At 44.1% G+C, this 27,157-nt stretch overlaps 1 protein-coding gene across 1 annotated transcript in view; it reads left to right on the top strand.

Moving 5' to 3' along the window:
- Positions 1-699: 699 nt before the first annotated feature.
- LOC144600022 (organic cation/carnitine transporter 2-like) overlaps positions 700-27,157 on the top strand; it is a 40,200-nt gene continuing 13,742 nt past the window's right edge. The window contains 9 exon segments of the mRNA XM_078411346.1: positions 700-727; positions 730-1,208; positions 4,344-4,447; positions 5,768-5,922; positions 10,826-10,997; positions 16,927-17,053; positions 20,953-21,053; positions 21,489-21,703; positions 24,723-24,905. Of these exon segments, the coding sequence (XP_078267472.1) occupies positions 700-727; positions 730-1,208; positions 4,344-4,447; positions 5,768-5,922; positions 10,826-10,997; positions 16,927-17,053; positions 20,953-21,053; positions 21,489-21,703; positions 24,723-24,905 (1,564 nt within the window).

Here is a 27,157-nt window from a genome sequence, read left to right as displayed (position 1 = left end):
TCGGCCGCTGGACTTAACAGTGCCCGGTGCAGCTCGGCTGCGGGGCCTAACATCGCCCGGTGTGGCTCGGCCGCGGGACTTTACATCACCCGGTGCAGCTCGGCCGCGGGACTTTTCATCGCTGGTGCAGCTCGGCCGCGGGACTTAACATCGCCCGGTGCGGCTCGACCACGGGACTTAGCTGCGCAAGGCTTGGTCGCGGGGCCTTTCATCGCCCGGCTCGGCCGCGAGACGTTTCAGCGCCCGGTGCGATTCGGCCGCAGGGACTGTGCGGGTCGGTCGGGGACGAGCTGTCTGTCCGTGGGCGTGGGGAAGAGAGTGGAAGTTTTGTTGCCTCCATCACAGTGAGGGGGTGTTTGGAGTCACTGTGATGGACGTTTGTGTTGGGGTCATGTGTCTTGTGTTCTTTTTTTTATGACTGCTTTGTAGTTTCGTTCGGTACCTCGGTACCGAATGACAAATAAAGCTCTGTTATACTGTTATACTGTTATATATTTATCTGTGATACACAAACTATTTGTAAACAACTCAATAAAGAACAAAAAAATCTTTATTAACGTGTGAACTGCAGTTACTCCCTACACATGATGTTTTGCATTGCATGTTGTGTGGCTTTGTGAGAGGCGAGGGTTAGTTCTTCTGAAAGTGGGAAGTCTGCTTTGTACATTATAGGGGAGGTCCGTAGTTGAATACCTTACAATGCTAATTATAGTGAAAGCAATGGAAGGAGGACCTATTTGCAGTTCAAGTCCGCCCTCCCCTGGTCAGTTGTTGCAGACCTCCGGAAGAAAGTAGCCGAGTGCACCACCGCTGCAATTGTAATGCGGAATTACGAGGACATTGTCGCCTTCCTGGGAGAATGGGGACCCTTTCAGAAGATGATTTTCTTTCTCCTGAGCGCCAGCATTTTCCCAAACGGTTTCTGCGGATTGTCTATCGTTTTCATCGGGGATACCCCAGCGCATCGCTGCTTGATTCCCGGGAATCTCAACCTCAGCCAAGCCTGGATGAACAGAACCATTCCACTGGTGCCAGGAACCCAAGACCAGTACAGACAATGCAGTCGCTACCGCTTGGATGTGATCAGGAACCTCTCGGGGGTGTTTCCAGACCCAGATCTCCTCAACGTGTCCGGGATCGAAGAGGAGCCGTGTTTGGATGGATGGGAGTACAGTCAGGACCAGTACACCTCCACCATCGTCTCCGAGGTTTGTGTCTGAGGCGATAACGCTCCGGCTCCCAAGAACAACGAGTCTAAAGAGTAGTTTGTGAAAATGGTTGTACAATGGTGTCACAATTGAAAAAAATAGCGAACAAATCACGTGCATTTGAACCCATTCATGAAAACACGGTTGCGATTCCAAACTAGTGCGACCTCGTGTCAGATAGATTTTAATGTTTAACTTATAAAGTTTTGAACTTTAACCCCCAGCTTTCACTCTTGCCATCAGAACTCTATGGAGGTGTAATTTGCCTAATTTTTGACCTGTTGTTTTCTGGTTGATTGCTGCGCAAACACCTCATACGTGGTTATCTCGCGCAGGTTTTAACATTCTCAGAAACTTTATAACCCCTGGGCTAGAATGGAAATGCAGAAATCAGAGCTTAATCTGTATAGCCTGGATAGGTTGTGTAGGAAAGTAACTGCAGATGCTGGTACAAATCGAAGGTATCACAAAATGCTGGAGTAACTCAGCAGGTCAGGCAGCATCTCTGGAGAGAAGCAATGGGTGACGTTTCGGGTCGAGACCCTTCTTCAGACGGCTGGAGATGCGCTGTCAAGGAAGGTAATCAAAATACTGTACTTCACCAGAACTAAGTCTTTACCAGAACTAAGCTAATGGGACAATACACAGGGCCAGTTTGGCGCCATTTTGAAGTCCCAGTTGTAAGTGTAGGGTTCTTGATCTGACCAAGAAGGTCTGTTGTCCTGGTGACATTGTAGGCGATTTAGGCAGGTACTTGGAAAAGATTATTGGTATGTGGGCCTACGAACCTGAGCTACTGTCTACCTCACTGGAAACTCTCGGACTATCTTTAATCGGACTTTATCTGGAACTAAACGTTAATCCCCTTTATCCTGTATCTGTACACTGTGGACGGCTTGATTGTAATCATTTTTGGTCTTTCTGCTGACTGGATAGCACGCAACAACAACAAAAACTTTTTGCTGTACGCGTGACAACAAACTAAACTAAAGTAGGATTAGCATAGATAGGCATTTTGATCGGCATGGGTGAGTTTTGCTATACAGCTCTATGACTATGATTTTATTTCTTGTTTTTCTTCTTTCTCCCTCCTCCTGATGTTATAGATTAGTTTGTCTCCATTTTCGAGACACACCTTCTGCTATTTGCAAGCCTTTGCTTGATTCTTTCTGGTTGCATTTCTTGCATTCAATCGCTCCTCATCTCCACTGTGTTCTGCCTGCAACGTAAAACGTTTTTCATTTCTATCTTTTCAGTGTAAGCTCATAAACCTGAAACATTATCCCTGTTTTTCTCTCTCCATAGACATGCTGGGTACTTGAGTAATTTCCTGACGACAGGTGCAGTCTGTGAGGGGGTTTGTACATTCTCCCTGTGATCACGTGGGTTTTCTCCCGGCCAAACTCCAAAGACGTGCAGGTTTGTAGGTTAATTGGCTTCTGTAAATTGTCCCTAATGTGTAGTTTAGAACTAGTGATTACGGGTCAACGTGCACTCGGTGGGTCGAAGGGCCTGTTTCCACGCTGCATCTCTAAACTAAATTAAACTAAACTAAACAGGAAGAAATTGGTGCTAAGTAAAATCAAAAGGTGAACAAAAGAGGCAAAAAAGGATTTGCCACCTTCTTCCTCAAAGCCATTTTGTATATAACTGAAAGAGCCTTCAAACATTGATGGGACATTCACTGCATCTTATGTTATAGAGGTCACAAGCTGTTTGCATTCCTGGCTCTATCTTCCCAGTTACATCTGTAAGATAGTTGATGCACTTAAGGCTGAATTAAGCAGTTTCAGTGAGGAACAAATTGTCTTAAAATATTAAGGACTGAAATGTTCCTCTAGATTAAATACTTGTGCTTTCACCAGAGATAGGAATAGGATTTCTCCAAGAAAGCTTCCTTAATCAATATATAGGAGGCCGTGCTAGAGAAGGCTCAAGACTGGATCTCCTCATGTGGAGTGAGAGAGGGCAAGGGTCCAACGTGTCCATGATGGAGCTCTTTAGGCCAGTTCATTGGCTATATTTAAGAGGGAGTTAGATGTGGCCCTTGTGGCTAAAGGGATCAGTGGGTATGGAGAGAAGGCAGGTACGGGATACTGAGTTGGATGATCAGCCATGATCATATTGAATGGCGTGCAGGCTCGAAGGGCCGAATGGCCTACTCCTGCACCTATATTCTATGTTTCTATGTGAATATAATTATTTCTACTTTAGTTTTAGAGATACAGCATGGAAACAGCCCTTTAGCCCACAGAGTCCATGCCGGCCAGTAATCACCCTGTACACTAACATTATCCACGACAATATACAATTTTACAGAAACCAATTACCCTAGAGACCTGCACGTTTTTGGGATGTGGGAGGAAATCGGAGCACCCAGAGAAAACCCAAGGGGGCAAGTCAAGAGTGGTTTATTGTCATATATCCCAGATAGAACAATTACATTCGTATTTTCAGCAGCACAACAGAATATGTAAACATACAACACTAAACAATATACTGTAATAAACGAGAACAATGTTCAGTGTGTACATATTCACATACTCACATACACACACACAGTATATATATATATATTTATATATATACAACACAAAAAGCTGGAGTAACTCAGCTGGACAGGCAGTATCTCTGGAGAGAAGAAATAGGTGATGTTTCGGGTCGAGACTCTCTTTCAAAGAACCGGAAACATCACCCATTCCATCTCTCCAGAGATGCTGCCTGTCCCGCTGAGTTACTCCACGTTTTTGTGTCTATCTTTGGTTTAAACCAGCATCCGCAGTTCCTTCCTACACACATATGTATATTTATGGTATATACACATGGGGAGAATGTACAAATTATGTACAGACAGCACCCCTCATCAGGATCGAGCCTGGGTCTCTGGCGCTGTGAGGCACCAACTCTACCACTGCACAACCGTGCCTCTATAAATAGTTGTGGCGAATAATGGGTCTGTCCAGAGGGAGGGGGGTATACATTAACTGGAAGCTTCCATTGTAGGGCTGGTAAGGTGAATGAGGTTTCCATTTATTTTGATGTGGTGAAGTGCATGTGTTTTGACCCAATGTCAGTGAATTATCTTTACTGTACTAGTGTCCAGGATGATATATGTGGATTATTTATGTTTCTCAGTGGGACCTGGTGTGCAATGATGATTGGAAGGCTCCATTATCCATGTCGATCTTCTTTGCAGGAGTGCTGATTGGTTCCTTTGTTTCTGGGCAATTATCAGACAGGTGAGTTATTTCTTTAATTCACCTTTGCCAAACAAAATAACGTTTCAGATCATTGTTGTTCACTATTTGTGGGAGCTGCAATGTTGCCCCATTACCACATTGACTGCAGATCATAAATACACAATCATGGTATGTGGTAAGAACATGAAATTCTCCACATAATTCATGTTAATTAGTGATAGGAGCAGAATTAGGCCATTTGGCCCATCAAGTCTACCGCCATTCAATCATGGCTGATCTATCTTTCTCTCTTAACCCCATTCTCCTGCCTTCTCCCCATAACCCCTGACACCATACCAATCAAGAATTTATCCATCTCTGCCTTAAAAATATCCATTGACTTGGCCTCTGTAGCCTTCTAGTCCAGCAGACTGATGAAAGGCTTGGATTGAGTGGATGCGGAGAGGATGTTTCTACTAGCGGGAGAGTCTAGGACTAGAGGTCAGCCTCTGAATTAAAGGACCTTCCTTTAGGAAGGAGATGAGGACGAATTTGTGGAATTCTTTGCCACAGAAGTTTGTGGAGGCCAAGTCAATGGATATTTTAATGAAATGTTGTTGTATAAATCCCCCCTCCCCCAATGCTGGGTCTCTCTTTGTTCTTGGCAGCCCCTCCACGCCGGGTCTCTCTTTGTTCTCGGTGGCCCAGCCTCGAATGACCGCTGATACTCCCGTGGCCCATCCTCGGCCGCCCTCCCGCTTCCAAGTCCTCCCATGGACAGCTCCGTGGTGCTCGCCAGGAGCTTCAGGTAGGACCAAGATCGTGCATAGCCTGGTCCCAACTTTATTCCTGGTATATCCTTGCTGAACCCCTGCTTTTGATCTATATCTGGATCAGAGATTCTTCAGATCCCATGCACTTTTGTTTTATTCCTCTAGTTTAGTTTAGAGATACAGCGCAGAAGCAGACCCTTTGGCCCACCGAGTCCGCGCCGACCAACGATCACCCAATATACTAGCACTATCCTACACACAAGGAACAATTTTACAATTACCAAATTACCGAAGCCAATTAACCAACAAACCTACACACTTTGGTGTATGTAGGAAGCTGGAGCACCCAGAGGAAACCCACTCGGTCACAGGGAGAACGTGCAAACTCTATGCAGAAAGCACCCGTAATTAGAATTGAACCCGAGTCTCAGGTGCAGTGAGGCAGCAACTCTACCGCTGCACCACCATTGCTGACCCTCTAAGTGGATAAATCTTTTTTGGAACATTTCTGTTAAACATCTGAGAGAATAAATGTATAATGTGTGTAATTGGTGGCAGGCATGTTTGAGTATGTACAGTTGAATCTTCATTTGTTCTTGCTTCGTAGGTTTGGGAGAAAGGCAGTTTTGTTTGGAACGATGGCGATACAGTGTTTATTCAGCATTATTCAAGTCTTCTCTCCAAACTGGGAAATATTCTGCCTTCTTAACTTCCTTGTAGGGCTGGGACAAATATCAAACTACACATCTGCCTTTGTTCTTGGTATGTACCTGCACCATTCAATGTACAGTGCCCTCCATAATGTTTGGGACAAAGACCAATCATTTATTTATTTATTTGCCTCTGTACTCCACAATTTCAGATTTGTAATAGAAAAAATCACATGTGGTTAAAGTGCACATTGTCAGATTTTATTAAAGGCCATTTTTATACATTTTGGTTTCACCATGTAGAAATTACAGCAGTGTTTGTACATAGTCACCCCATTTCAGGGCACCATAATGTTTGGGACATATGGCTTCACAGGTGTTTGTAATTGCCCAGGTGTGTTTAATTGTCTCCTTCATGCAGGTGTAAGAGAGCTCTCAGCACCTAGTTTTTCCTCCAGTCTTTCCATCACATTTGGAAACTTTTATTGCTGTTTATCAACATGAGGACCAAAGTTGTGCCAATGAAAATCAAAGAAGCCATTATGAGACTGAGAAACAAGAATAAAACTGTTAGAGACATCAGCCAAACCTTAGGCTTACTAAAATCAACTGTTTGGAACATCATTAAGAAGAACGAGAGCACTGGGGAGCTTACTAATTGCAAAGGGACTGGCAGGCCAGGAAGACCTCCACAGCTGACGACAGAAGGATTCTCTCTATAATAAAGAAAAATCCCCAAACACCTGTCCGACAGAACAGAAACACTCTTCAGGAGTCAGGTGTGGATTTGTCAATGACCGCTGTCCGGTAGAAGACTTCATGAACAGAAATACAGAGGCTACACTGCAAGATGCAAACCACTAGTTAGCCGCAAAAATAAGGTTTAATTAATTAACTTTAATTAAAATCATTGAAAACATTAGCGACGCAGTGATGCTGGTTTCCGACGGGCACGGTGACGGACGCACCACACATCTCTGTCCTCCATACAGGTGGCAAGCTCCTCTTTTGTCTCTACATATGCATCTTCCATCAACGTCTTCAGCATGGTCTTGTTTGGTCGTCCCAGGGTTAGAAACATAGAAAATAGGTGCAGGAGTAGGCCATTCGGCCCTTCGAGCCTGCACCGCCATTCAATATGATCATGGCTGATCATCCAGCTCAGTAGCCTGTACCTGCCTTCTCTCCATACCCCCTGATCCCTTTAGCAAAAAGGGCCACATCTAACTCCCTCTTAAATATAGCCAATGAACTGGCCTCAACTACCTTCTGTGGCAGAGAATTCCACAGACTCACCACTCTGTGTGAAGAAATGTTTTCTCATCTCGGTCCTAAAAGACTTCCCCCTTATCCTTAAGCTGTGACCCCTGGTTCTGGACTCCCCTAACATCAGGAACAATCTTCCCGCATCTAGCCTCTCCAACCCCTTAAGAATTTTATATGTTTCTATAAGATCCCCCCTCAGTCTTCTAAATTCCAGCGAGTACAAGCCCAGTCTATCCAGTCTTTCCTCATATGAAAGTCCCGCCATCCCAGGGATCAATCTGGTGAACCTTCTCTGTACTCCCTCTAAGGCAAGAACGTCTTTCCTCAGGTTAGGAGACCAAAACTGCACACAATACTCCAGGTGCGGTCTCACCAAGGCCCTGTACAACTGCAGCAGAACCTCCCTGCTCCTAAACTCAAATCCTCTTGCTATGAATGCCAACATACCATTCGCTTTCTTCACTGCCTGCTGCACCTGCATGCTTGCTTTCAATGACTGGTGCACCATGACACCCAGGTGTCTCCCCTTCTCCCAATCGGTCACCATTCAGGTAATACTCTGCTTTCCTGTTCTTGCCGCCAAAGTGGATAACCTCACATTTATCCACATTATATTGCATCTGCCATGCATTTGCCCACTCGCCTAATCTATCCAAGTCACTCTGCAGCCTCCTAGCATCCTCCTCGCAGCTAACACTGCCACCCAGCTTCATGTCATCCACAAACTTAGAGATGTTGCATTCAATTCCCTCGTACAAATCATTAATATACACTGTAAATAACTGGGGTCCCAGCACTGAGCCTTGCGGTACCCCACTAGTCACTGCCTGCCATTCCGAAAAGGACTCGTTTTTTCCTACTCTTTGCTTCCTGTCCGCCAACCAATTTTCTATCCACCTCAACACTGAACCCTCAATACCATGTGCTTTAAGTTTGTACACCAATCTCCTATGTGCAGGGGTGCTGTAGTCAGTAATGCATTAAGATCTGCTCAGTAGACCAGAGAACTGCTCGAATACCCACAGATATTTGATATCTGGGCGGTACTGTGACACAGCGGTAGAGTTGCTGCCTGACAGGGCCAGAGACATGGGTTTTCTCTTGACCACGGGTGCTGCCTGTACGGAGTTTGTACATTCTCTCTGTGAATGTGTGGTTTTTCTGCTGGTGCTCCAGTTTCCTCCCACACTCCAAAGATGTCCAAGTGTAGGTTAATTGGCTTCGGTAAAATTGTAAATTTTCATTAGTGCGTGGGATAGTGCTAGTGTACGGGGTGATCATTGGTCGGCGCAGACACACTGGACTGAAGGGCCTGTTATTGCGCTGTATCACTAAAGTCCAAAGTCCTCTGCACTGCTCTGTGTCATGATTCTCTGAGGTTTGAACTAAGTTCCACGTGTGCAAATCAGGCACAAGCCACTGCAGTTTCACAATCAAAGCAAAGAATCCCACACTCCCACCACTCACACAATGACAACTGTGAAATTAACCAGTGTCTATCCCGCAGGCAGCACATTCCTAGCATTCCTCTGCAATTTAAATAAAAGCTTAAGGACATAATTGTTATCCCAAACATTTGCAATGTTGGGTTTGTCTTTTCTGAGATAATCATACTTAGTTGTGCTTTTTATAGAAGATAGAACAGTACTGCACAGGAACAGGCCCTTTGGCCCACAATGTCTGTACTGAATATGATGTCAAAACCAACTCTTTTATCCGCCCACACATAATCCATATCCTTCATTTCTATGCATCTCTCTGTGCCCATCTAAGTCGCTCAATTTTAGTTGACTGAACAATGAAACTCTTACTTGCAGCAGCATAACAGGCCTGTAAATACGGTACACACAGATAATTGAATGATTAAAAGAAAAATACAGTATGGAAACAAGCCCTTTGTCCCACCAAGTCCCTGCCGATCATTGACCATCCCTTCAAACTAGTTCTATGTTATTCCACTTTCTCATCCACTCTCTAGGCACTAGTTTACTTGAGTGATACAGCGTGGAAACAGACCCTTCAGCTCACCAAGTCCGCACTGATCAACGATCACCCGTGCACTAGTTCTATGCAACACAATAGATACAATTTACAGAAGCCAACTGACCTAGCGTCTTTGGAATGTGGGAGGAAACCGGAGCACCAGAGGAAACCCACACAGTCACAGGGAGAACATATAAACTCCATACAGACAACACCTGAGATCAGGATCGAACTCGGGTCTCTGGCTCTATGAGGCAGCAGCTCTACCAGCTGTGCCACTGAAAGGTTCAGACATTGAAAGGTTCTTCGTAATGGGATAAGTTCATAAGTCATTGGAGCAAGAATTAGGTCATTCGGCCCATCAAGTCTACTCCGCCATTCAATCATAGCTGATCTACCTTTCCCCTCACAATCCCATTCTCCTGCCTTCTCACATGATAATTAGCTCCATATGTTAGTTTTCTACATTTTGTTTAGGCCTAGGGACTTGAAAATATGTGCTTTAGCCTAGGAAACCAAGAGCTTCCCCCGTGCCTCTCTTGGCATGGTTGTACTTATAATCCTACCACAAATTAGAACTTCATTGTTCTCTACATATGAAGGGGCGGCAAGGTGGCGCAGCGGTAGAGTTGCTGCCTTACAGCGCCAGAGGCCCGGGGTTTGATCCTGACTATGGATGCTGGCTGTACGGAGTTTGTACATTCTCCTTGTGACCATGCGGGTTTTCTCCGGGTGCTCCGGTTTCCCCCCACACTCACAAGGACGTACACGTTTGTAGGATAAATGGCTTTGGTCAGAGTACCTAAGTATCAGAGGGTCAGAGTACCTGAGGGAAACTAATGTGAGTGCACTGGTCTTTTGCTTGATTGTGGGTGCATATATATATCAAGAGCTTGTACATCTCCGAACTCAATATTTATTGCGCTTTATTTTCTTTTTAAATTTTATTTTTTATTTTTGTTTCACTTTTCAAATGTATCCTAATTTTTGCAGTCCTTTTTATTAATTGCTAAGTTCCTTCCTGCTTAGGATGTTCAATCACTGGCCTCTGGGTGGAGCTTAAGGTAGACTTAAGTGACTTCTGGTCACTCATACATAGCTTTGTATAGCTGGATTGTAGGTTCCACTTACAAAGCAGTCTAATAAATTACCTGTTTACATAGAAACATAGAAAATAGGTGCAGGAGGAGGCCATTCGGCCCTTCGAGCCAGCACCGCCATTCATTGTGATCATGGCTGATCGTCCACAATCAATAACCCATGCCTGCCTTCTCCCCATATCCCTTGATTCCACTAGCCCCTAGAGCTCTATCTAACTCTCTCTTAAATCCATCCAATGATGGAATTAAAAAAACATTATTGGCGAAGAAAGGATAAATGCAATACAAAGGTGAAGTAAAAGTAGGGGTGGCACAGTGGTGCAGCGGTAGAGTTGATGCCTTACAGTGCCAGGGACCAAGGTTTGATCCTGACTACGGGTGCTGTCCGTACAGAGTTTGTACGTTCTCCCCGTGACCATGTGGGTTTCCTCCCAATGCTCCAGTTTTCTCCCACACTCCAAAGACGTACGTTTGTAGGTTAATTGGCTTCGGCAAAAGTGTAAATTGTCCCTAATGTGTAGGATAGTGTTAGTGCACGGGATGATCGCTGGTCAGCGCGGACTCAGTTGGCTGAAGGGCCTGTTTCCGCACTGTATCTCTAGAGCATAAAGTCTAAAATTAGTGTATAATTCATAATTACTATTGTTTGTGACTTTTTTCTTGCAGGATCTGAAATTCTTGGAAAATCCGTTCGGATTATGTACTGCACATTGGGAGTGTGCCTTTCTTATGCTATTGGCTACATGCTGCTGCCTCTCGCTGCGTACTTCATAAGGAGTTGGAGATTGTTGCTTTTGACTCTGTCTCTCCCTGGCCTGATGTACATTCCCTTGTGGTGGTATGTTGGAATTTGTGCTTTATCCACCGTTCACAAATTGCAATTAAGTTGAAGAAGACTATTTTAGGGCGGCACGGTGGCGCAGCGGTAGAGTTACTGCCTTACAGCGCCAGAGACCCGGGTTCAATCCTGACTACGGGTGCTGTCTTTACGGAGTTTGTATGTTCTCCCTGTGATCTGCGTGGGGTTTTTTCCAGGTGCTCCGGTTTCCTCCCACACTCCAAAGACATGCAGATGTGTAGGTTAATTGGCTTTGGTAATTCCGTAATTGTAAAATTGCCCCTCGTGTGTAGGATAGTGCTAGTTTATGGGGTAATCGCTAGTCGGTGCAGACGATCAGCCGAAGGGTCTGTTTTTGCACTGTATCTCTAAACTAAACTAAAGTAAATTAAACTAGTGGAATAAAATAAATGTCTCTGTACAGAGTTTATATATTCTCCCTGTGATTGCGTGGGTTTCGTCCATGTGCTCTGTTTTCCTCCCACACTCCAAGGATGCCATCTGTCAGTTCAATTTAGGACTTGGACCAGGAGAAACATGATAGTGGTGTTCAAGAGACATTTAGATGGGCACATGGTAATGCTGGGAATGGAGGGATATGGATCATGTGCAGGCAGAGGAGATTAATTTATCTTGGCATCATGTTCGCTATTCACAGTGGAGGCCAAGCTCTGGATTTTTTTTTATGAAGGAAATAAGTATCTGCATGCCAAAGTCCAATGTTCTCTCATTTTCCAATATTATCTCGACTCTGGATCCATTCTGTGCATTGGAGGATAGCTAATGTAACTCCACTTTTTAAGAAAGGAGGGAGAGAGAAAACGAGGAATTATAGACTAGTTAGCCTTACATCAGTAGAGGAGAAATGTAAGAAAATAACTGCAGATGCTGGTACAAATCGAAGGTATTTATTCGCAAAATGCTGGAGTAACTCAGCAGGTCAGGCAGCATCTCAGGAGAGAAGGAATGGATGACGTGTCGGGTCGAGACCCTTCTTCAGACTGATGTCAGGGGGCAGGACAAAGGAAGGATATAGGTGGAGACAGGAAGATAGAGGGAGAACTGGGAAGGGGGAGGGGAAGAGAGGGACAGAGGAACTGTTTAAAGTTGGAGAAGTCAATGTTCATAGCAAGCTGCCCAGGCGAAATATGAGGTGCTGTTCCTCCAATTTCCGGTGGGCCTCACTATGGCACTCGAGGAGGCCCTCCAGAAGGGTCAGACTGGGGGGTCAGACTGGAAGTGGGAGGAGGAGTTGAAGTGCTCAGCCACCGGGAGATCAGGTTGGTTAAGGCGGACTGAGCGAAGGTGTTGAGCGAAACGATCGCCGAGCTTGCGTTTGGTTTCGCCGATGTAAAGAAGTTGACATCTAGAGCAGCGGATGCAATAGATGAGGTTGGAGGAGGTGCAGGTGAACCTCTGTCTCACCTGGAAAGACTGTTTGGGTCCTTGGATGGAGTTGAGGGGGGAGGTAAAGGGACAGGTGTTGCATCTCCTGCGGTTCCAGGGGAAAGTGTTCCTTGGATAGAGTTGAGGGGGGAGTTCAGTAGTGGAGAAGATGCTGGAGTCGATTATTAAAGATGACTAATCTTTTGGAATTTTTTGAGGATGTAATAAGTAGAATGGGTAAGGGAGAACCAGTGGATGTGGTGTATTTGGACTATCAAAAAGCTTTTGACAAGGTCCCACACAAGAGATTAGTGTGCAAAATTAGAGCACAAGGTATTGAGGAGTAGGATATTGACAAGGATAGAGAACTGGTTGGCAGACAAGGAGCAAAGAGTCAAAATTAATGGGTCCTTTTCAGAATGGCAGGCAGTGACTAGTGGGGTGCCCCAAGGTTCGGTGCTGGGACCCCAGTTGTTTACAACATATATTAACGATTTAGACGAGGGAATTAAATGTAACATCTCTAAGTTTGCAGATGACACAAAGCTGGGTGGCAGTGTGAGCTGTGATGAAGATGCTGTGAGGCTGCAGGGTGATTTGGACAGGTTGGGTGAGTGGGCAAAATCATGGTAGATGCAGTATAATGTGGATAAATGTGAGGTTATCCACTTTGGTGGCAAGAATAGGAAGGCAGATTATTATCTGAATGGTGTCAGATTAGGAGAAGGGGGGGGTGCAACGAGACCTGGGAGTGCTTGTACATTAGTCACTGAAAGTAAGCATGCAGGTACAGCAGGCAGTGAAGAAAGCCAATGACATGTTGGCCTTATTGCAAGAGGATTTGAGTTTAGGAGCAAGGAGGTCCTACTGCAGTTGTACAGGACTCTGTTGAGACTGCACCTGGAGTATTGTGTGCAATTTTGGTCTCCTAATTTGAGAAAGGACTTGACTGCTATTGATGGAGTGCAGCATAAGTTCACCAAGATAATTCCCGGGATGGCGAGACTGACGTACGATGAAAGAATGGGTCGACTGGGCTTGTATTTGCTGGAATTTAGACGGATGAGAGGGGATCTTAGAGAAACATATAAAATTCTTAGAGGATTAGACAGGGTAGATACAGGAAAAATGTTCCTAATGGTGGCGGAGTCCAAAACCAGGGAGCACAGTTGAAGAATAAGGGGTAGGCCATTTAGGACTGAGATGAGGAAAATCTTTTTCACCCAGAGAGTTGTGAATCTGTGGAATTCTCTGCCACAAAGGCAGTGGAGGCCAATTCACTGGATGTTGTCAAGAGAGAGTTAGATATAGCTCTTAGGGCTAAGGGAATCAAGGGATATGGGGATAAAACCGGAACGGGGTGCTGATTTTGGATGATCAGCCACGATCATATTGAATGGCAGTGCATGCTCGAAGTGCCAAGTGGCCTTTTCCTGCACCTATTTTCCATGCTTCCAGACACGGGCAATATGGCATTGAGATAGATTTATTCCTTTGAGTGTCCATGTAAATCATGCCTTATTTGTGTATTTCAACATGGAACTTTATGAAGATGCTGTCAGTGGGTTCACATAACGCTTCCTAGAAATTGGATTGTCAATAAATTAGGTTCATGGAAACCGAGGAGCAGAGGTATACTAAAACTTATTCCTCTGGTAAAAATAGATCATTGGTTGGTGCTCCAGTGAAGGTTTTAAACAGCTGTGCTCTCTTCCTCTAGTTTAGTTTAAAAATACCAAGCAAAAACAGGCCCTTCTGCCACCGAGTCCGTGCCAACTAGCGTTCACCCACGTACACTAGCACTATCCTACACACATTAGGGACAATTTAGAATTTTTACCAAAGCCAAACCTGTACATCTTTAGAGTGTGGGAGGAAACCGGTGAACCCGGAGAAAACCCAAGCATGTCACAAGGAGAAAGTACAAACTTCGTACAGACAGCGCCCGTAGTCAGGATCGAACCTGGATCTCTGGCGCTGTAAGGCAGCAACTCTACCAATACGCCACCGTGCACAAATGGTTGCCCAGTGATATCGCAGCTTCATAAATTAATGCACGTTTTGTCAAATCTAACAACTTCATGTTCAATGTATCTCAGCTGTATTCAGATATTTTCTGAAGGTTTATCAAATTTAGCAAAACAACTTAATTTATAGAATACCTCGGAAGTATTGAAACATTTAATTCGGAATAGAATAATTGCCTAACAAATATATTTGTATTAAAAAACTAAAAAGAATGAATTTATAATTTCCGTTGAGCTCTTCGAACCCGGGTTCGATCCTGATTACGGGTGCTGTCTTGTACAGAGTTTGTACATTCTCCCCGTGACCGCGTGGGTTTTCTCCAAGTGATCCAGTTTCCTCCCACACTCCAAAGACTTGTAGATTTGTAGGTTAATTGGCTTCTGTAAATTGTTACTAGTGTGTAGGATAGTGTTAGTACATGGGGATCACTGGTCGGCATGGACTTGTTGGGCCGAAGGGCCTGTTTCCGCACTGTATCTGTAAACTAAACTAAACGAAACTAAATTTGATGTAGATCATTAATAGTGGGCAATGTGCTGGGACCTCTGTTTAACAATAACTTGAATTTATTTCCTATTGTCTATTTTTGGTGTGTTTAGTTTAGTTTAGAGATAAAGGACAATTTATATTTATACAGGATCGAACCCGGGTCTGCGGTGCTATCTCTGTAAGGCCGCAACTCTACCGCTGTGCCACTGTACCGCCCCAATTAGTTCAATTGATTACTTAATGGTGGTGACTAACTTGAGATTGCAAAATTGCTGAACCAGTAACAGATGCAAAGCCGCACGACCTGGAATTATATTGCTACTTCTAACAACGCTGCAATTGGAGATGTGCCTTTGTTATAGGAGTGTGCTATTTCATAACCAACCTGCTTGGTTAGAAGTTAGCAGGTGAAAGGATCCTGGGATTTAGACCCAGTGCTGATGTACAAAAGAAGCCGTGTACTAATAAATAAAAGCAGTTTGTAATCTGGAGGGAACTTTCAATGGCCAATGCACACAAGCATCTGCTGTCTTTGTCAATCCAGGTGCTGGAGGTCAGAGGTTTGAGTGTTTCTCACAAAGAAACCACAGCCAGCACCATTTTTTCTCAATAGTTCACAGTGGGGATTAGATTACATTTTTATAGGAACTGAATAATCTGGGTAGTAGCCTAATAATCAGAAAAAAACATAGAAAATATGGAAGCATCCTGCAGATTAGGCAAGAGTTAAGAGAGTTCAATTGTCATTTGTACCAAAAACGGAACTACGAAATTCTTACTATGAAGATACAAGCTTGGAAATAGGCCCTTCGGCCCACCAAGTCCATGCCAACCATCATAAGATCATAAGTGATAGGAGCAGAATTAGGCCATTCGGCCCATGAAGTCTCCTCCACCATTAAATCATGGCTGATCTATCTCTCCCCCTAACCCCATTCTCCTGCCTTCTCCCCATAATCTCTGGCACCCGTACTAATCTGTGGCAAAGAATTCCACAGATTCACCACCCTCTGACTAAAGAAATTCCTCCTCATCTCCTTCCAAACAGAACGTCCTTTAATTATGCGGCTATCACTAGTCCTACACTCCCATGAGTGGAGTGGAAGCATCCTCTCCACATCCACTCTATCCAAGCCTTTCACTATTCTGTATGTTTCAATGAGGTCCCCCCTCATTCATCGATCATCTATTCACAGAAGTTCTAGGTTATCTCTCTTTTTCATTCACACCCTACACATTAGGGGCAATTTACAGATGGCCAATTAATCAGCAAACCTGCAAGTGCAATGAGATGTGGGAGGAAACCGGAGCACCTGGTGGTGAATCTATGGAATTCATTGCCCACAAAAAGCTGTGGAGACTGTAAATGTATATTTTTAAGGCAGAGATTGATAGATTTTTGATTAATACGGGTGTCAGGGGTTATGGGGAGAAGGCAGGAAAATGGGGTTGAGAGGGAAAGATAGATCAGCTATGATTGAATGGCGGAGTAGACTTGATGGGCTGAATTGCCTAATTCTGCTCCTATCACTTACGAGTTTATGCTGATTGAAAATGGTAAATCTTTGCCAAATGGTACAATGGCCTTGGTTTATCGCATAATCCTGTCAGAATATTAAAGCATCTTTTATACTATCCTGTTGTTGGCATTTCTGAATCAATAGCAAGAATTAAATGAAATGTGTAGGAAAGAACAGCAGGTGCTGGTTTAAACTGAATATAGACACAAAAAGTTGGAGTAACTCAGCGGGTCAGACAGCATCTGTGGAGAAAAGGAATAGGTGACGTTTTTGGGTTGAGCCACTTCTTCAGATTGAGAGTCAGCAGAAAGGGAAACGAGAGATATAGACGGTGATATGGAGAGAAATGGAACAAATGTTCTATATCTCTTTATATCACCATCTATATAGTCCATTAAATGAAATGATATATTATTGTCTGCCATTAAAGAATATTTTAATATTAAACTTATATATATTTTTGAGAATGTAGTATCCTATTCCTAAAAGAACACTTTGAATTTCAGGTATATTCCAGAATCTCCGCGCTGGTTGATGTTAAAAGGAAGGGTAAAGGAGGCTGAAGAAATACTCCGATTTATTGCAAAGAAAAATGGTGTCACTGCACCAGATGTGCTCTTCACCGAGCTTGAGGTAGCATCACCAGTACTCCTGCATACTGCGCGGTCAGTGAGCCTGTTTAAGATACTCCCTCTACTCTGTCCAGGGACTCCGGCAGACTTTTCAGGTTAGGCAGGGGTTCATTTGCACCTCCTCCAACCTCATCTACTGTATCCGTTGTTCAAGATGTGGACTCACATTCATCGGCGAGACCAAACGTAGATTGGGCGATCGTTCCGCTGAACACCAGTCAGCCTGAACCTACCTGATCTCCCAGTTGCCAAACAATTTAATTCTCCTTCTTAGTGTCTATCCCACACTGACCTTTCTGTCCTCAGTCTCCTCCATTGTCAGAGTGAGGCTAAACACAAATTAGAGGAACAGCATCTCATATTGCGCTTGGGCAGCTTACAGCCCAGTGGAATGAATATTGATTACTCTGACTTCAAGTAACCCTGGCATTCCCTCTCTCTCCATCCCTCCCCCACCCAAGTTGCAACAGCTTCTCGTTTTCACCCAACAAACTGCTAACTATATCCTGTTTCCTTTATCATCGTTACTTTTTTGCATGACTTTCATTCATTTTTCTTTATCCCTACATCATCTCCTATATCTCTCATTTCCCTTTTCCCTATGAGAGCTGGAAATAGACACAAAATGCTGGAATAACTCAGCGGGACGGGCAGCACTTCTCGACAGAAGGAATGGTTGACGTTTTGTGTCGAGACGCCTCTTCAGACCCTTTAGTGTGAAGAAGGGTCTCTACCTGAAACTCCACCCACACCTTCTCTCCAGAGATGCTGCCTGTACCGCAGAGTTATTTCAGCGTTTTGTGTCTATCTTCGGTTTAAACCAGCATCTGCAGTTCCTTCCCACACATTTAAGATAGACTTTAATACTTCTTCCCTTTCATAAACCCTTTGCCCCAAATCTCACTTGCAATCATAACAGCAACACTACCTCAGCACTGAACCAGTACGGAGGTCACAAGTGTAAGGAGGAACTGCAGATGCTGGTTTACACCCGAGATAGACACAAAAAGCTGGAATAACTCAGCGGGTCAGGCAGCATCTCTGGAGAAAAGGAATAGATGACGTTTCGGGTCGAGACCCTTCTTCAGCTGACACCATTTTTCAGCTCAGAGATGCTGCCTGACCCGCTGAGTTACTCCAGCTTTTTGTGTTAATCTTCTGTACTCGTGTGGCTGCTCTATATAGTTTTTGCTGCAGCATAGTTCTATATGCGAACTCTGCTTCCTTATCTCAGTAACTAGAGGTTATTGCAATTCCACCTTCACCCAGAAACAAAACGCACATGTGCTTTCCAGTTGGGAGAGGGATACACGCCAAAGGCAAGCAGATGGGACTAGTTTAGATGGGGCATCTTGGTCAGCATGGATAAGTTGGCCCAAAGGGCCTGTTTCCATGCTGTATGACCATGACTCCATAACATGAGAACTTGGATGAAAACTCATAGTCATACAATGTGGGCACAGGTCATTCGGCCCAACTTGCCCACACCGACCAACATGTCCCATCTTCACTAGTTCCACCTGCCTGCGTTTTGCCCATATCCCTCTAAACCTGACCTATCCATGTACCTGTCTAATTGCTTCTTAAATGTTATGATAGTCCCTCCCTCAACTACCTCTCCAGCAGCTCGTTCCATACACCCACAAACCTTTGTGTGAAAAAGTTAATTTTAGGGACAGCGCTAAAGCGCATCAGCGCATCAGCAAATGTGGGTCCTGACCCAAAACGTCACCTATCCACGATCTGCAGAGATGCAGCCTGACTTGCTGAGTTACTCCAGCACTCTGAAACGTCACCTATCCACAGTCTCCAAAGATGCAGCCTGACTTACTGAGTTACTCCAGCACTTTGTGTCTTCCTTTACACAAACAAAAGTTCAGACATGGCTTACATTACTGATGTTTCCTGTAATGGGGGAGTCTAGGACCAGAGGGCATTTTCTTAAAATAGAAAGACATACCATTAGCATGGAAATTAGAAGAAATTCTTTAGCCAGAGGGTGGTGAATCTGTGAAATTCATTGCCACAGGCAGCTGTAGCAACATAGAAAATAGTTGCAGGAGTAGGCCATTTGGCCCTTCAAGCCAGCACCGCCATTCAACATGATCATGGCTGATCATCCAAAATCAGTACCCCTTTCCCTGGTTTCTCCCCATATCCCTTGATTCCGTTAGCCCAAAGAGCTATATCTAGCTCTCTCTTGAAAACATCCAGTGAATTGGCATCCACTGCCTTCTGTGACAGAAAATTCCACATATTCACAACTCTCTGGGCAAAAAAGTCTTTCCTCATCTCAGTCCTAAATGGCCACCCCTTATTCTTAAACTGTAACTCCTGATTCTGGACTCCCCCCAACATCGTGAACATTTTTCCTGCATCTAGTCTGTCCACTTCCATAATAATTTTATATGTTTCTATAAGATCCAAGTCAAGTCAAGTCAACTTTATTTGTCACATACATATACAAGATGTGCAGAGAAATGAAAGTGGCAACGCCTGCGGATTGTGCTAAAACTACAAAACAGAATAGAATTTTATTTTTTTTTAACACAAAAAATAAATTAATACAGTGAATTAAATTAGTCCCTGATGATATGAGAGTTAACTGTGGGAAGAAACTCCGTCTCATCCTCTGTTTTCACAGCGCGACAGCGGAGAGATCCTCTCTCATCCTTCTAAATTCCAGTGAATATAAGCCATGTCGATCCATTCTTTCATCATATGTCAGTCCCGCCATCCCAGGAATTATCCTGGTGAACTGATGCTGCACTCCCTCAATAGCAAGAATGTCCTTCCTCAAATTAGGAGACCAAAACTGCACACAATATTCCAGGTGTGGTCTCACCATGGCCCTGTACAACTGCAGTAGGACCTCCTTGCTCCTATTCTCAAATCCTCTCATTATGAAGGCCAACATGTCATTTGCTTTCTTCACTGCCTACTCTACCTGCATGCTTACTTTCAGTGACTGATGTCCAAGGACACCCAGGTCTCGTTGCACCTCCCCTTTTCCTAATCTGACACCATTCAGATAATAATTTGCCTTCTTCTTGCCACCAAAGTGGATAACCTCACATTTATCCACATTATACTACATCTGCCAGGCATCTACTCACTCACCCAACCTATCCAAATCACCCTGCAGCCTCATAGCATCCTCCTCGCAGCTCACAATGCCACCCAGCTTTGTGCCATCCACAAACCTGGAGATGTTACATTTAAATCGTCTAAATCATTAATACATATTGTAAATAATTGGCTGTGGAGGCCGTCATTGGGTACTTTTATATCTCTAAACTAAACTAAACACTGCAGTCCATTATGTTAATACTGAACTTTGCTACTAGTAGTTCCAGCTAGTTCTAACAGAAAACAGTTTGTAACAGAAAAAAATGGTACGGGGAATGAATGAAGCTACAAATAACACGGTTTATACATTAAGACTTGAATGATCATTAATGCCAATATGAACTTATTATGAAAGTTAATATTATAATGGGTAGTAATAGTAATAAATAGTAATGATAGTAATTTGGAGCAGTACGGTGGTGCAGCAGTAGAGTTGCAGCCTTGCAGCACCATAGACACGGGTTCGATCCTGACTATGGGTGCTGTTTGTACAGAGTTTGTACGTTCGCCCTGTGATCGCATGGGTTTTCACCGAGTGCTCCAGTTTCCTCCCACACTCCAAAGACATGCAGGTTTGTAGGTTAATTGGCTTCTGTAAAATGTCCCTAGTGTCTAGAAAAGAACTAGTGAACGGATTTCTGGCTGGCAGAGACTTGGTGGGCTGAAGGACCTGTTTCCACACTGTATCTCTACATCTCTAAACATCTCTAAAATCTTTAACACCTTCTATTAAAATACAAGTAATCTTTTTTTTTTTTTTAATCATCCCAGCTTGAAGATATGAGGGCTAAAAGTACACAATCTTATGCATTAATTCATTTGGTTAGAACCTATAATATCAGAATCATCACAATCATCAACGTTCTGATATGGTGAGTATAATAATTTATATTAGATGTGCAAAATATACAAAATATAACCGAGTGAGGGGGGGTAAAGTTGAACCCAAGGCTGGGAGGGAAGAAACCTACAAACCTGTACGTCTTTGGAGTGGACGTACTGTACTACACCACACATAAACACTATCAAGTCAAACTCAAGTACAATAGATAGAGCAAAGGGAAAGGTGCAGAGTGTTCACTATTTACAGTAACATGGAGATCAGGTCAATGCTTAGACACAAAATGCTGGAGTAACTCAGCAGGACAGGCAGCATCTCTGTAAAGAAGGAATGGGTCACGTTTCGGGTCGAGACCCTGCTCAGATCGATGCTTGCCTTCTGTTGGAATCGAAGGAACACCAACGATGTGTTGTAGAAGGAAAGCTTTAGGAGATATTTTACAAGTAGTTGTGCCGTTGTGTTGCAGGATGAATCTAACAGCGGGATATTTTGGCCTTTCCTTGAACACTCCCAATCTTCATGGAGATGACTATATGAACTGCTTCCTCTTGGCTGCCATTGAAGTTCCTGCCTACACAATGGCCTGGATTTTTCTTCAGAGGTGTTCCCGCAGGGTCACCCTTTCAAGCATACTACTTTTTGGTGGAGCACTGCTTATCATCATCCACTTCATATCCGCAAGTAAATTATTTTTAGTTTTTTACTAGATCAATTGTGCCCAAACCTCTCCTACATTGGTGCAGAACCCTCTCCTCCCTCCCCCCTCCCCTCTTCCCCCCTCCTCCCCTTCCCTCCTCCCAGTCCCTCCCCTTTCCTCCTCCCATTCCCCCTTCCCCTCCCCCCTTCAACTCCCCTTATCCTCCCCCCCTCCCACAAAGAATCCGGGTCTCTGGCGCTGTGAGGCAGCAACTGCACATTCGTGCCGTCCTAGTCTTGATAAGAAACTGCAGAAGTTGTTTTTTTAACATAATGTAGGGCAGGATGTGAAGGGTAAAGAGTAAGAATATTTATAACAATGGACACGATGCTTGTCAAGTGGGCTTACTTTGTTCTGGATGGTACTGCACTACCAGAGTTTAATTATAGCTACTCACATTCAAACAAGTGAAGAGTAGGCCAACTATTGAACTTAGACATCATAAACCTGTTCAGTGCCACCCCCAAGTATACTCAGTTATCATATCATATCATATATATACAGCCGGAAACAGGCCTTTTCGGCCCTCCAAGTCCGTGCCGCCCAGCGATCCCCGCACATTAACACTATCCTACACCCACTAGGGACAATTTTTACATTTACCCAGCCAATTAACCTACATACCTGTATGTCTTTGGAGTGTGGGAGGAAACCGAAGATCTCGGAGAAAACCCACGCAGTTCATGGCCAATAGTGAAAAAAACTTCACAGTGAACAGTTTAAACAAGTTGAATTCAAAAAGATCTTTCTGCTCAATAATTGACTTTAATAATTTACTTTAATTTGAGAAAAATAATACCACGGCAGTAAGAAAACAACGAGTCATAGAGTGATACAGCGTGGAAACAGGCCCTTCGGCCCAACTTGCCCACACCAGCCAACACCCAGAACACTAGTCCCACCTGCCTGCATTTGGCCCATAGCCCTCTAAACCTGTCCAACCATGTACCTGTCTAACTGTTTCTTAAACGTTGTGATAGTCCCTGCCTCAACTACCTCCTCTGGCAGCTTGCCCCATACACCCACCACCCTTTGTGTGAAAAAGTTACCCCTCACATTCCTATTGAATCTTTTCCCGTTCACCTTAAACCTATGTCCTCTGGTCCTAGATTCTCCTACTTAACAGAATTTGTACATCTACCTGATCGATTCCTCTCGTGATTTTAAACACCTCCATAAGATCACCCCTCAACCTCCTGCTCTCCAATGAATAGAGTCTCAGGTTCTTTGATTTTATAATTGGGCGATGCTGGCGACAAAATTCTTCCACGGGATATTTGATGCAGCTCACATTCTACATTGTCTCCTTGGTTTTGTGCAGTTCTTTAATACTGTTTGCTAACCTTTGGATAATAGCTCCCTTTCATTGCTCAGCTTTCTCATGGGCCTTCGCTGACCTGAAAAAATCCCATTGCAATCAGTATTCATAAACATCAGTGATCCTTGCAACTGCCGAGAAATTGGTTTGGAGTCTGCTAGAATGGCCAGTTTCAGCATACAGTGCCGGCCGAATGACCAGCACTGTATGCCAAAACTAAACTAAACTAAATCAAAAATTAAGGAAGAGTGCTTAACTAGTGAATAATTTTAACGAATGAGGAGCGCACCATTACATCTAGATTTATATTTCCATCTGGCAAATGTCTAAGTTAGAGGCATCTTTATAGAAAATCTGCCTGCGTTTTGAACATATGTTATGATTGTGCAGACGGATACATAGAAATCAATTCACCAGGTTTATGTAGAACACAAAGTGCTGGAGTAACTCAGCGAGTCAGGCAGCATCTCTGGGGGACGTGGATAGAAGACGTTTCGCTTTGTGCCGGGACCCTTCTTTAGATCCTCCATCACAGCATGGTTTGGGAACAGCTCCATCCAATTCGTTAGAAATTGCAGAGTTGTGGATACAGCCCAGACCATCACAAAAAGCGTCCTCCCTTCCATTGACACGCTATTGACGTCACACAAAAGAATGATTGTGATTGTTGGCAATCAGTCCTATCAACTCAGTGGAAGTGACTGACGTACTCATTGTTCATTGTTGAAACAGTGGAGTTTTAATGTGTTCAGATTGCAAAAAATAGATGAAGCTCCTCCTGTTGAATGAATGAATCCATCTTGTACTAGTCTTTTACAGTGGTCCCTGAGTACTGTAGTTGTATTGCGAGACATGTTTTGTCTTGAGATAATGTTGCTCTGTGACGCATCCCCCCAAAAAAATGTTTACAATTTCTCCTACGTTGCGATATTACGGCCACAGCCAAGTCCAATCTGTTGCTTCTTAATGACCATCAGGTTTTTCACCCGTTTCGTTTTTATCAGAACTGTCTTGATTGCTGCAAGGAGTTCTGAATTTGAAGCTGCAACCAAAAGGAAGCCATTTAAAGCAGTAAAACCATTAAAAGGAGCAAAGATTAGCAAGCGTTCCTAACAAGTTTCAGAGAAATGTGGACGCAGCGCAGACCATCACGCAAACCAACCTCCCTTCTATTGACTCCATCTCCACTTCACTCTGCATCAACAAGGCCAGCAGCATAATCAAGGACCAGTCTCACCCGGTCGCTCCCTCTTCTCCCCTCTCCCATCAGGCAAGAGGTACAGAAGTGTGAAAATGCACACCTCCAGATTCAGGGACCTTTTCTTCCCAGCTGTTAGGAGGCAACTGAACTGTCCTCTCACCAACTAGAGAGCAGTTCTGCCCTCATATCTACCTCATTGGAGACCTTAAAATTATAATTAATTGAATTAAATCTTGCACTAAACGTGCCTTTGTCCTGTATCTGTACACTGTGCATGACTTGATTGTGTTCATGTATTTAATCTTTTTGCTGATTGGATAGCACGCAACAAAAAATCTTTTCACTGTACCTCAGTATGCTTGACAATAATAAGCTAAACTCCAGAAATGCTGAGTTACTCCAGCGTTTGTGTTCTTGGCAAGATTCCGGCATCTGCAGTTCCTTGTGCCTCCACCAAACTTACAATTGTTTCTGGTTTATTCAGATATTTCAGGACTCACCACAGTGCTGGTGATGAGTGGGAAACTCTCCACCACGTGTGGCTTTGCCATGATATATGTCTACACGGCTGAGCTGTACCCGACGGCAGTAAGGAACATGGGTGTCGGAGTAAGTTCAATGGCCAGCCGGCTGGGCAGCATCATCTCGCCTTACATCTTCTATCTGGGTACGATCATTGTTTGACTCTATGTTTAGGTCCACCACCAACTTCCCGGCACCCTTGGTTCCAGAGCTTTGCCGTATGATCCATTTTGCCGGGCCAACAGGTCACGGTCTCAGGGGACCGAGATACCGGCCCGCAAAGTTGGCCGTGGAAGTCGGCTATGGGAACGGATCTGCCGGCTCTGGCTGGGACAGAGTTCCACAGCCGCGGCCGCAGGGGGCAAATTCGACCCACAGATCGTCCGTGAAGCTCCAATGAGCTTGAGATCGGCTGCCTCACACGGCCTAGGCACCACATTTTCCGGGGGACTTCCGGTGGAGATTTCAAGTGCCCTCTCGTGATTTTGTCCCGATTAAAGAGGGCGCTAGACAACTAGGATATGGAAAATCCTGGATGGTGGACCTGTATCTGCATCGTGCGGCATAGTGGCGCAGTTTGTAGAGCTGCTACCACAGCACCAGAGACTTGAGTTCAATCCTGACCTCTGGTGCTGTCAATGCTGTGTTTGCATGTTCTCCCTGTGACTAAATAACCGGATTTGTAATGAGCCAGATTTGATAAAGGGAACTCAAGGTAAAGGAACCATTTGGAGGTTGTGACCATAATATGATAAGTTTTAATCTGGAATTTGAGAGGGAGAAGGTAAAATCGGAAGTATGGGTATTGCAGTTGAACAAAGGTATGGAGGCATGAGGGAGGAGCTGGCCAGAGTTGACTGGAAAGGGACCCTAGCAGGGATGACGGTGGAACAGTAATGGCAGATATTTCTGGGAATAATCCAGAAGATGCAGGATCATTTCATTCCAAACAGGAAGAAAGATTCTAAGGGGAGTAAGAGGCGACTGTGGCTGACAAGCGAAGTCAAGGACAGTATAAAAATAAAAGAGAAGATGTATAACATAGCAAAGATGAACGGGAAGCCAAGGATTGTGAAACTTTAAAGAGCAACAGAAGGTAACTAAAAAGGCAACGCAGCGAGAAAAGATGAAGTACGAAGGTAAGCTAGCCAAGAATATAAAGGAGGATAGTAAAAGCTTTTTTTAGGTATGTGAAGAGGAAAAAATTAGTTAAGACAAATGTGGGTCCTTTGAAGACAGAAACAGACAAGGGACCAGCATTCTGGCAGGCAGGTTTGCCACTGTTACACGGCTGGGTTTAAACTAAATAGTGGGGGAGGGGAGGGGGGAGACAAATTGGAAATACAAGGATGGAGTTGAAGGGAAAGAGAGTATAGGAAAAGTGAAGAAAGACACCAGAATTACCGGGACAGAAAGCTCACCAAGGGATAGGAGAGTATGGCCAAGTGAAGTAGGAATCGATGTGAAAGATGAGGTGAGTAATGGATTAAAAGTATTATACATGAATGCGTGAAGTATAAGAAGTAAAGTGAATGAGCTTGAGGCTCAGTTAGAGATTGGTACATTTGACATTGTGGGGATTACAGATGTAACGTCTGAGTATAACTGAGTTGTGACTAGCACAATAAAGATACATCTGACACCGATGAGATCAGCGAGTAGTTCCCGCTATTTAATGGAAAGCCTGGCCTCCAGAGAGCGCTCGCATTTACATATTGATGATGAATACAAACGTTGCATATATAACATCTCCCCCTTCAACTTTGGGGTTTCATATACGTGAACATCCAAGGCATATAAAGTGTACCGTCATCATGAAATCATTGACTTATGTTTGTATACATATAAAGGACTTACAAATAGAACATAATCATTCATTACTGCCAGACTTATAGCTAATGAATAACGATGTACACAAGATATCATTCTCATCCTCGCTGTATTCTACCACAATTAATACCTCTTTATACTTCGAACATCATACTGAAAACTACAAAACTAGAAACTATTTTACATAACAAGCCGAGTTGGGAGTGTTGACAATCGCTCACTTCTCGTGCGAGTCATATTTACGACTCGTTCTGTGTTGTATTTCTGTTTTGTGTGAGAGTGTTTTGCGAGCAAGCCTACTAATGGCTTGTGGTCAGTAAGGATTATTGTGCGCTGACCGACAATGAAGTCATGAAACATTCTGCAAGCGTACAATATGGCGCACAGCTCCTTCTCTATAGTCGCATTGTTGCGCTCGGCCGCGTTCACACGTCATGAAGTGTAGGCAACAAGCCTCTCGTCTTGCAGTAGGACCGCTCCAAATCCGCTGTTGGAAGCGTCTGTGGCAATTGAAACGGGCACGTTCACATCGTACAGTTTGAGCATGGGTGGCAATGTGAGAAGACG

The sequence above is a fragment of the Rhinoraja longicauda genome, chromosome 14 (genome assembly GCF_053455715.1).
Source record: "Rhinoraja longicauda isolate Sanriku21f chromosome 14, sRhiLon1.1, whole genome shotgun sequence".
NCBI lineage: Eukaryota > Metazoa > Chordata > Chondrichthyes > Rajiformes > Arhynchobatidae > Rhinoraja > Rhinoraja longicauda.
Note: the sequence above shows the minus strand (reverse complement) of the source record. Positions and strands in the feature narration are given on the sequence as shown.